Here is an 11,221-nt window from a genome sequence, read left to right as displayed (position 1 = left end):
CTGAAGATGAAACCCTGGATACCTGAAACTGGCCCTCATTGGGCACATTGAGAGTTCTGTCTCTTCCTCCAAATCCTTAATTGCTTCTTTTACATAACTTCTTCCCCCTCCAGTGCCCCCTTTCCCTTCTACTCACAATCCCTGATGCCTTCTTGCCCTGCTGACTTGTCAGATGGCTCAAAGGCTCTTGATTGGCAGGTGATGGCATTGGACTCTGGCATTCCAACCAAGCCAGTGAACAACTGCATCCCAAATGATGGACAGGTGTCACTCACCTTCACCCCCCCAACCTCAATGGGGTAGAGGGGCCAAGAAGCCCTCAGGGTATGGAGAGATGTCTATGTTTGGAGGCTACTGTGGGGGTAGGGTAGAAAAAGGGGAAGATGAAAAAGGAATGAAACAGGGAAAACAAAGTTTAAAGGGGGATAGAAGCAGAAAGGGGTGGGAGTTGGTGAGGAGAAAAAGGAGGAGCTGGAAAAACTCTGTAAGTTGAAGCTAAGGTTCCAATCAAATATTTATCAGTTAATTGATCTCTCCTGTGTCTGCCAAAAGGCCCATTTGAAAGCTCCCTCTCCCTCATTCCTTGTCACTTCCTTTCCTGTGGTCTTTGTCTTTCCCTGTTTTCTTTTGCCTTTTCCTTTTGTTCCTTGCTTTTCTCTTCATTACACTCCCTACTGCCTCCACTTTCATAACTCTTTCTGTGGTCTCCCTTTGTGCTTCCCTCTCCCTTAACTGCATCCCTCCTGACCATTCCCTCTTCCTTCATTCTCTATCCTTTCCCATTCTTCACTGCATCCCTCTCTCCCTCTCTCGCCACTATTATCTTTCCTCTGTTGTCTGGGAGCTGTGGGCCTGATACATTTTCTAACATGTTTGTTAATAAGGGGCAATGGGGCTTTCCAACCCACTTTGAAACAATGATGCTGGAGTCTCCTGTGGAAGTGTGTGTGTGTGTGTGTGTGTGTGTGTGTGTCCCTCTTTTGGTTTTCTTGAAGTTGAATGTTGCCCCAGTTTCTTAGTCTCTAAAGATAGAGGGAAGGGATGTGCCAGCTTCACCAAAGCAAAGGGACCAGAGTGTTAGCTCATTAGGCATACAGCTCCATAGCTCAGAGTATCCCAGGGTGGCCAGAACCAAACCCTTGAGATACCAGTTTTGGAAGATAGCACAGGAAGGACTGGAGATTCTGGCAACTCTTGAAGAATGAACAAGGTACAGCCTCTCTCACAGGCCCACTCATAGCTACTTCTGTGGGAATCCCATTTCATTTACCATGGCATCTCCCTAGAACTCAAAAAGCCTTAGCCTTAGAAGATGTTCCTGGGATAAGTTTTATATTGCTGCTTTCCAAAATGCATTTGTAATGGGAATCAGAGATGTTGAATCTGGAAACATAGAGCATCCCATGACCCCTAAACTCTCCCTCAAAATCACTTAAAAGTGATATAGAAATAATTTGGCTGAGTCATCGCCATCCTCTCCTGATCTTGGAAACCAAACAAGGTTGAATGGTTTTGGAGCAGAACCAGTCTGATGTTCCCAAATCTATGATCCAAAGGCCAAATTTCTTAGCTGCCCCAAGCATCTCTGGACTCCTTGAATAGTCCTTGGGTTCTTCAAAGTGAGCAGGTGGAGGCATTTCCCCCATCCTGCCTTTCCCTCACCTTAAACTGTAAGACCCTAGAGAACAGGACCCATGATAGACTTGGCCTTCAGGAATGCCTCTTGGCAATAATGATAAATCTAGATTGTTAACTCTTTGAGGGAAGAGGATACTATCCTATCCTATCCTATACCATACCATACCATACCATACCATACCATACCATACCATACCACACCATACCATACCATACCACACCATACCATACCATACTATACTATACTAATAACTGTACTATGCTATGCTATGCTATACTATACTATCATACTATAGCTCTTTGCACAAGGCCATGTATTACTTGTCACTCATCACTGGAGTGAGGCCTAGGGCACAGCTATCTTGGAGAATGGACCCCAGGACTCAATCAGTTGCTGCCTTGACTATCAGGGACTTATTTACCTGCTCTTCTGCCCTTCCTTTTACGTACTGGCCACCAGTCCAGGGACCACCACTCCCCCTATTCCTTTCCCCTTCCACCCCCCCCCCACACTCTTGGTGGGATAAACTTGACATTGGAGTGGGCCCTAGGTCAGAATAGATCTGTTTGAGGATTTGGGGGGAATGAGTGCATACCTTAAATATGTCTCCCTTACCACCACCCCCATAAGCAGCCAGGCTCTAGGACTACCTGTTTTAACCATCAGTCAGGACCAAGGACCCAGGACATCTTCCCCCATTGATGTATGAATATCACATACATCTGTCTTCCAAACTTTCTCATCGTTACCATTGCAACTGTGAAGATATGACATTCCATTATCTTACGGTTTTATTCAGTGATCCTGAGTCATAGGCTGCCTATGTTGGTGCCCCTTCTGCATCCTGCTACCCGTTCACATTTGCCCCGTCCTTTTTGTGCTTCAATCTCCCTCTACCTTATCTTTCCAATGGATCTGGAATTTGCTGTTCTATTGTTAGCAAATATATTAGTCATGTACCCTCCCCCCAGAAATCATATTGCATATTTTTTATTTAATTTTCTGTATACACATTGCTTCCTTCCAATAGAATATAATCTCCCCAGGGACAAGACCTGTTTCATTTTTGCCTTTGTATCCCCAGTGTCAAGTACAATGCCTGAAACATAGTAGATAATTAATAAATGCTTGTTAAATTCAATTAATAAATGCTTCCCAATAGTCATAGGGTCCACAGCCCTAAAGCTGAAAGGGGTCTTAGAAGTCTTCTGCTCTAAGCTTTCATTTCACAGATAAGAAAACTGAGGTGCAAGGGACTGAGTGACTTGCTTACAGGTAGTAAGTGGCAGGTTAAAGACAATGATGTTTTCTAAAGCATGCACACACACTCTCTCTCATACACACACACACACACAGTGGGTGCCTCTGTGATCTTGGAAACTCTACCAACAGAGGGATTGCATCGTCCCACTGGGTTTACATCCTGACTAAGCACTTCAGTTTAAACTGAATGAACTTGGGCAAGTCTTCCCTGAGTCTCAGTTTCATTTTCTATAAAATGGGGCTAATAACACTAGCACTACCTATCATGTAAGGTTATTTTGAGGTCAAATGAGTATCTTTTAAAGTGCTTTGTAGCAGCAAAGGGCTAGAAGTGTCATTACTACTACTAAGAATAATAATTTATCTACAGCAATAATAATAACAAAAGTGATGCATCAGGACTGCTGTGCCTCTGGGCAATGTCCCACTGAACTAGAAGGCCTCTTTTTATAGAACTGTGGAAGGGGGCACTGTCTGTACCCAAGGTGCCACCAAGATTCTAACCAGACCCCTCCTGTTGGTTTTGTCTTTTTCTTTCTCTCTCTCTCTCCCCCCAGGGTAATCAGGACACCACGGCTCCTCCTGAAGCGATGGCTCAGCCCTACCCCCAGGCCCAGTATCCCCCACCGCCACAGAACAGCATCCCCACTGAGTATGTGCCACCCCACCCTCACCCCACACAGGACTATTCGGGCCAGACCACAGTACCAGAACATGCCATGACCCTCTACACACCAGCACAGACCCACCCAGAGCAGCCAGGCACCGACGCCAGCACACAGCCCATCACTGGGACACAGACAGTACCGGTAAGAAGCCCCTGCCAGCCAGCCTCAGACTGGCACTGTCTTCTAAGGCCCCATCACTAAGGCCCACCTAGACCTTTTCTTTAGGACTTGTAGGAACCAGGCTCCCCCCTAGGCCAATGAAGTGACCCTGAAAGTATACAAGGCAAGGTCCATCGAGAGAAAACTGGGGTGTTGGCCACAAAGTTAAAGCATGAGGGTGATGTGAAGAAACCAAGGGCTGGGCCAAGAAAGGCATGACTCCTTGATGGGAAAGGGGTTAGGCAGAGAGGGATAATAACTCTCTGGGGAGTGGAAGGGAGTTTTCAGTGATAAGGGTGGGTTCTTTTTATAGAATATGGTGATTCCTCCTTCTCACTCCCTCACTCAGGCCCATACACACAGAAACTCAAGGTCCCTCTGGCATGTCCTCCCACCTTAGGGTTTGGCTCCATTGGTTCCTCATCAGAGAAACAGTAAAACTCAATAAATTGTTTCTGAAGGTAGTGGCTAAAGAAGGCCAAGAAAATCTTTCCAGTCTAGGCCACCCACCCATTGGGACCCTTAGCCATTGATTCTAGCAGTTCTAAAAGAAAACCAAATCACTTTATTTGAGAGATGAACAGCGTCTTCAGCTGCCAGTAACCTGTTAATAGGAAGTAAGAAAAATCGCCAAACCCAGAAACCCTAAGCAGCTGCTGTAACCCTGCTGACGGGAGCCCTCTCTCTGAGATGTCTCAGGTTACTGGCTCTCCTATCATTTCTAATCACTTGTAATCTACCTGCTTGGCTGCCCTCCAATCAGATAGCTTCAATTATGTGGTTGTAATGCAGTTCCGAAGGGGAAAGTGCTGAGCCATGCACTTTCCTAGAGATTTCCTGATAATAAAGGGAGAGCTTGTTAAGGAGTAACCATCATATTGGACCAGCCCCTGGCTTGTCTCCTGCCTCCCTAGCTCCTCTTATTTTGAGGCAGCCACTCTACCCTCTCCATCCCCTTACCCTTCCTTTATTAAATTTGCCATATTGTTGCTATTGAATTTTTTTTTTCATTTTTTCACATTCTTTCAAACCTTGGATAGAATGCTGGACTTGGAACAAGGAAGACCTGGGTTTGATTTTTACTTCTGACAGTAACTGTGTCCTCTCTGATCAGTCTCCTCATCTATAAAATGTTTAATTGTATGTCCTCAACGGGCCCTTCCAGCTCTAAATCTGTGCTCTGATGAGCCTTTCCTCTCCCTTCTGATTTCTATCTCTAGTCACTCCTGAGGCCTCATTCTCATGCTGGCTCTTTAGTCAATAATTTGCCTAGGGTTGGGAAGTAGGTTATTATGCTCAGCGTTTCCTAGCAGTGACAATACCCTGACTTATTAGCTTGCCCTGTCTCTATCACCTGCTGCCCAGTTTACTGGGTTTGTCTATCAGGAAGTTTCTACAGGATTGAGACTGCCCTGTCCCTAGCCCTTGTGTAATGCAAAAAATGCACCTGGAGAGAAAGGGCCAGGGCAAACTGTCACACTCTCTGTGTGAGGCTTTTCTTTCTTTTTATCGGCTCAAACCCCAGCTTTAGGCAGTAGAAGCCCTTTGGTCATAACGACCAGCAGTACCCTAATGGCTCTGAATTTCTCCAGTCTTTTGGGCTGAGGTCAGGGGAAAAAAAACTCATCTTCCCATTATCTGACTGAGATATAATAGAGTTAAATCAAATCTTTACTAAGTGACTGCCCTGCTGCTAAATGAATATCACAAATACATTCTCTTCAGACCTTTCTCAACATTACCATTGCAGCTGTGAAGGTGTTTACTACTTTACTAAGTAGTAAAATTAGAAAGCATTGAAAAAAGTAGATGTCAAATGTAAGAGACATATAGAGTTGTTGGATTGTTTGACTCTATTTCACCCTGACTCTCCTTTGGCAAAGCTCTCCTTAACTTATTTCAGTCTTTTCCCCTTCCCAGTCTGACAGAAGAGGAGTGGAAAGGGGATTGGAGGAAGTTGTGTTTGTCAAATAGGGAGGAGGGCCTGATTAATTAACCTCAGGACCAGGGATTCTAACACCTCTATCCAATGGACTATTACACATAAAACATTTAGCAAAGATCCAGGCATCCCCATTACTCACTCATAATGAGGGATGGAAAGAAATATGTATACACTAAGAAAAGGCAGTGTGGTATAATAGAGCAATAGATTTGGAACTGGGAAACTGAGGTTCAACTCCTACCTGAAATATTGATATATATATTAGCTGTGTGATCAGAGCTTCAGTTTTCTCATATATAATATGGGGGTATTAATGCTTACATTACCTGCCTCACAGAGTTGTGGTGAGGAGAATGCTCTGTAAACCTTAAAATATTATATAAAATGTGAGTTATTATTATTATAGGTAATATTTCCCATCATAATATCTACAGAAACATACCCTACCCAGAGCTTCCCTGTGGCTTCCTTGTCCTAGAGCATAAATATTTAACCTTTTTGTCATCTAAGCCCTACCTGAAGCCAGATCAACAACTCTTGCATTTTTTCTGTTCCTCTCCATCCTCCGGGGACCTCCCTTCCTTTGGTCTCTGGGGCCTAAATGAATGTCTACTTTGACTGCACAGGAACTCCATCATCTCTAGGCTATAGGTGGGAAAACTAAAGTCCAAGACTCCAAAGAATCAAGAGCAGAAGTCATTCGTCTTCCACTTCCATCAAGTAGAAACAAAATCTGTGTCAATGGGACTGCCACTGATTTAACAAGAGATTATGAAAGAGCTAGTTTGTGAAACCTCATCAAGTAAAGAAGTAATCACTAGAAGCCATCATTGGTTCCCTAAGAGCAGATCAGGCCAAGCTTACCTCATTTCTTTGTTGATGGGTTTTTCATTCTAGTAGGTCAGGAAAATGGTATATCTATTTGTTGTTGTTCAGTTGTTTCAGGTGTGTCTGACTTTTCATAACCCCATTTGGGATTATCTTGGCAAAGATACTAGAGTGGTTTGCTGTTTCCTTCTCTAGCTCATTTTACAGATGAGGAAACTGAGGCAAACAGGGTTAAGTGACGAACCCAAAATCACACAGCTAATATGTATCTGAGGCCAGATCTGAATTCAGGTCTCCCAGATACCAGGCCCAGCACTCTATCAGCTGTGCCACCTAGCTGTCATTATATCTATTGGGTTTCTTCATTTAAAACTGGTACCCTCACAGAAAACATAAGACAGTGCAGGATGAATGATAACAGAGTTAGGTGGCTGTCACACAGAAAAGTCTTCAATAGTACCTATGGATAGTATCCTACTATTCAACAATTTTATCAACAACTTGGAGAAACAATAGTAAGGCACTCAAATGTTTGTTGGATATATGAATTGATGCCTGGGTAGCTGCGACTTCATTTCCTTTTGGAAATCCACCTTCTTTTTTGTTTATTTATTTATTTATGATACACAAACATACACATATACATGTATACATATACATATATAAAATAGTTATTTTATAGAAGCTATCAGATTTTTCAGTGATACAAAGCCAAGAGGAATGACATAATCAGGTTTCGATATAATCTTGACAGGTCAGAATAACCATGAGATCAAACAGGAACAAATTGAAAAACTTGGATTTCGGTTCAGAAACTACACATAGTTACAGGATTGAGAGTACATGCTTCAGTCACAATTCAGGTAGAAAAGACCTGTGAGTATTAAGTGATCACAAGCCCACCATAACAGTGTGATGTGGCTCCTTAAAAAAAAGCAAATAGGCTATATAGTGAGTCATCTGGAAACCACATCATTTTAGGAACAGTTGGAGATACTGAAGGTGTTAAGCCTGAAAAAGAGAAGGTTAAGATGGGAAATTGCTGTTTTCAATATATGAAACGCTATATGGAACAAGGAATGAGAATTCTCTGTGACTCCAAAGAGTTGAACTGGATGGAAATTATGTCAGGTTTCAATTCAATAGAAAGGCAAACTCAGTAGCGACTAAAACTGTATAATAGTGAAATGGACTTTTAGGTTAGGTGAGGAGCTCCCCATCACTGGAAGTGTTCAAGTTGAGGATAGATAATCTCTTATTTAACATATTGCAGAGGATATTAATTGCACTGGGTGAGAAGTTGGACTAAATTAACTTTAAGGTCCCTCCAACTCTAAGATTCACTTATTCTCTGATCTACCATCTTTCTAGGATGGAATCAGTAGAGAATTGAATTTGCTCTGACTCCTAACTCTTTGCCAGGTTTCCTCAATTTCTGATCCTGGACTTCATTGGCAAGTATAGACCACTTAAAATTACTCCAGATTCCATCTTGGTGCTTGCTTTCAGGGCTCTAGCCATCTCCCAATGCAAAAACACAAGTTGGCCAAGAATAGCATTTAGATTGGAAAGTAGAGATTTAATGAGAATTAGAATCCATTTCTCCTCCCTTCGAATTAGAGGACCTCTCCCTTTGAGAAGTTCATGGAAAACTAAAGGATGCTCTTCAATCCATACATTCTCCAAAGTCTTTCAGTCCTCTTTCTTTTGTCATGGTTGGAACTGTCATTGCCTAAAGTCATGGAAAGAAACAAGGAGCAGGCTAGAGAGCCAGTCACTTCTTTCTAAACCTGACTGATTGCAGTAAGTCCCTGGCCAGGGGGCAAGAAGAGGTTTCTCTCACTACCCACAACTCCCAACCACAGCACTTTTAATTCCCTGGGTAGTGTTGGCATTGAGAGGGAAGGATGGAAGGATGGGAGAATAGGAGGAAGCACTGCAGATTGAACATTGGGATTGGAAGAACTAGATTTGAATCCTGGTTTTACTACTCACTAGCTATTCAGCCTTGAGTAAATCTTTTCACTTCTCTGACTGTCAGTTTCCTCATCTGTAACATAGGGATAATAATATCTGCACTTCCTATCTTCCGGAGCTATTGAAGAAAGCATTTTTAGACCCTGTGTAAATGTGAGCTTCTATTATTCAGGATGAGTTTTCTCAGCCCCCTTTCTCCTCTCCTGATCCCTGCTTTTAGATCTTTGTCTTCTTTCAGGGAAGGTTGTTGAGTGCTACCTTTGGCTCCACTGGGATCTCTTCCTTTCCTATATCATTCCAGATCTGTTTCCAGACCTGAATTCAGAAAGGAAACTGTCCTGGAATGACCTCTGAAATCCCCCCAAGGACTTAGACCCTGACTATCTACACTGACATGGCTATCTAAAGCAGTCCCTTTGGTTTCTAACTGTTGCACGGAAACCTTGGACACTCTGGCCATGGAGCCTTAAAATTCCATCCATAGCAGAGCCCTGCTCTGCCCTGTCCTGCCATACCTAAGTGCCTAAGACCCGACTTCTTGGACCTTAGAAATGTGTTCTGGGCAGGGCTACTCTGCAGCAGTCAACTGTGGGTATGGGGGTCAGGGAAATATATATCAGCACTCAGATGTATATAAAAAATGTCATAGAGGCTGACTAGGAGCATGATGGTGGGCCTCGTAGGATATCTGTATCTTAGTAATGTCAACTCAACTCCACAGACTCAGGAACTCAATTTAATCAGCCTAGTAGCTAGGTAGCATAGTGGATAGTGTGCCAGCCCTGAAGTCAAGAAAATTCATCTTCCTAAGTTCAAATCTAGCCTCAGATATTTAAGATACTCACATAGCTAGTAGCTATGTGACCCTGGGCAAGTCATTTAAATCCTATTTGCCTCAGTTTCCTCTGTTACAGTTACATCTGTAAAATGAGTTGGTGAAGGAAATGACAAACCACTCCAGTATCCTTGCCAAGAAAGCCTCAAATGGGTTCACAAAGAGTCAGACACGACTGAAAAATGACTGAACAGCAACAAAATCCTTCAGTGATCAGGCTCTGGAGAACTGACTGCCATTAGCTAAACTCATGAGAAATTTAGAAGCAGGGTGGCAGTGGAAAGATTATTGGACTTGAAGTCAGGAAGACATGCTCAAATGTTGCCTCTAACATTTACTAGATGTGTGATCGTGGGTAAGTTACAACCTCTCTAAGCCTCAGTTTCCTCATCTGTAAAATGTGGATAAAAAGACCTGTAGTGCCTACCTCATAGGGTTGTTATGAGGTTCACAGACAGCAACCTATATAAAATGCTTTGCAAAAGTGCTACGTAAATGTCAGCTATTATTATGGAGAGATTGATAAATGAGAATAACAGTGTGTTACTTTATAATTGCACAAGAGAGTACAGGACACTCCCTTGGGGGGAGGGGGGGGGCGTGAATTTTTGTGCTCATCCAGGAGAACTGATCATAAATCAGTAAGTTGGTTCGTGAGTACAAAATAGTACCAAAAGGAGTAGAGCATTCTTGTGAGAAATTTCCATCATGCCTAGTGAATTGCCATTCTCCCCCACAGGAATATCTCTATCAAAAAACAGCGTCCTGAAAAGAGTGCGAGATTTGGAATCAGAAAGAACTGAGTTCAAGTGTTGCCTTAGACACTTACTAGCTATGTGACCCTGGGTAAATTATTTAACCTCTGTGTGCCTCAATTTCTTCAACTATAAAATGGGTATGAAAATAATAGCATCTACCTCCCAGGGTTGTGAGCATGAAATGAGATAATATTTGTAAAATATTTAGCATAGTGGCCAGTACATAGCAGGTATTTAATGGATGCTTGTTTCCTCTCCCTCCCTCCCTCTCTTCCTTCCTTTCTCTTTAGACATTTCCCCTCAGAACATCATGGGAAGCACACTGGCCTTTTTTTTTTTTAAGCAATTGGGGTTAAGTAACTTGCTCAAGATTACACGGCCAGTTGTTTCTGGGTGTGGTGCTAAATATCTGAGCCCAGACTCAATCCCAGGTCATCCCGACTCTGGGGCTGGAGCTCCCACTCACTGTGCTACCTGGCCACCCCCACACTGACCTTTTTGACTAAGTTTGGAGACTGGTCTTGATTAAATAGATCAGTCTGTCAGTCACTTGAAAGCAATATAGCCTCCCATTAGAGCAGGATTGAGTACATTCATTCATTCATTCAACAAACACCTTTTTTTTTTGTCTAAATTACAGTTTAGATTTATGACTTCCTGTAGTTTTCAGGAACCGCCCTGGTTTCACCTGCACCTCAGTTCAACAAACAAGCAGAAATGCTGGGTTTAGTTTAATTAGGGCACAGGCACTACCTTTATAGAGCTTAAGTTCTAGTAATAGGATATAACAGATCCACAATATTTATGACACATGTATTGTTATAGATGATAAGTATATTAGAACCATGAAAACCAAATCATTTGCAGATTATAGGAGGAAAGGTCAGACATCCCTGAGAGTGGGGTTGCTTCCATAGGTGCCCAATCTCTTCCATTACTGATATTGACTCATCAACTTCAGGCTCAGAGGGTGACATTTTTCTTAACCTCATCCTCAGATTCTGGACATGTGTCCAGTTTTTTTTAGCCTGTAGTTCATATGCACAAACTACACCCTCTTTTCCCTGTCACTACAATTTTGGGCTGGTTTTCTTTCCTTTGGCTGTCTGGCTGGCCGGCCCTCTAAGCTTTGGTTAGAAGCCTGTTCTA

At 42.8% G+C, this 11,221-nt stretch overlaps 1 protein-coding gene across 13 annotated transcripts in view; it reads left to right on the top strand.

Moving 5' to 3' along the window:
• The window catches only part of RBFOX3 (RNA binding fox-1 homolog 3), a 1,004,344-nt gene that overhangs the window by 949,742 nt on the left and 43,381 nt on the right, over window positions 1-11,221 (top strand). For all 13 annotated transcript variants that reach the window (XM_069076075.1, XM_069076070.1, XM_069076073.1 and 10 more), the window contains one exon: window positions 3,460-3,711. In XM_069076075.1, the coding sequence (XP_068932176.1) occupies window positions 3,493-3,711 (219 nt within the window). In that variant the 5' untranslated portion in view covers window positions 3,460-3,492. The remainder of the gene's footprint in view (window positions 1-3,459; window positions 3,712-11,221) is intronic.

This window comes from Petaurus breviceps, unplaced genomic scaffold (assembly GCF_028583685.1).
Source record: "Petaurus breviceps papuanus isolate PSGF00001 unplaced genomic scaffold, PetGlider_PUasm1.0 90925, whole genome shotgun sequence".
Taxonomy (NCBI): domain Eukaryota; kingdom Metazoa; phylum Chordata; class Mammalia; order Diprotodontia; family Petauridae; genus Petaurus; species Petaurus breviceps.
The sequence above is the reverse complement of the archived record's forward strand: the minus strand, read 5'-3'. Positions and strand labels throughout refer to the sequence as shown.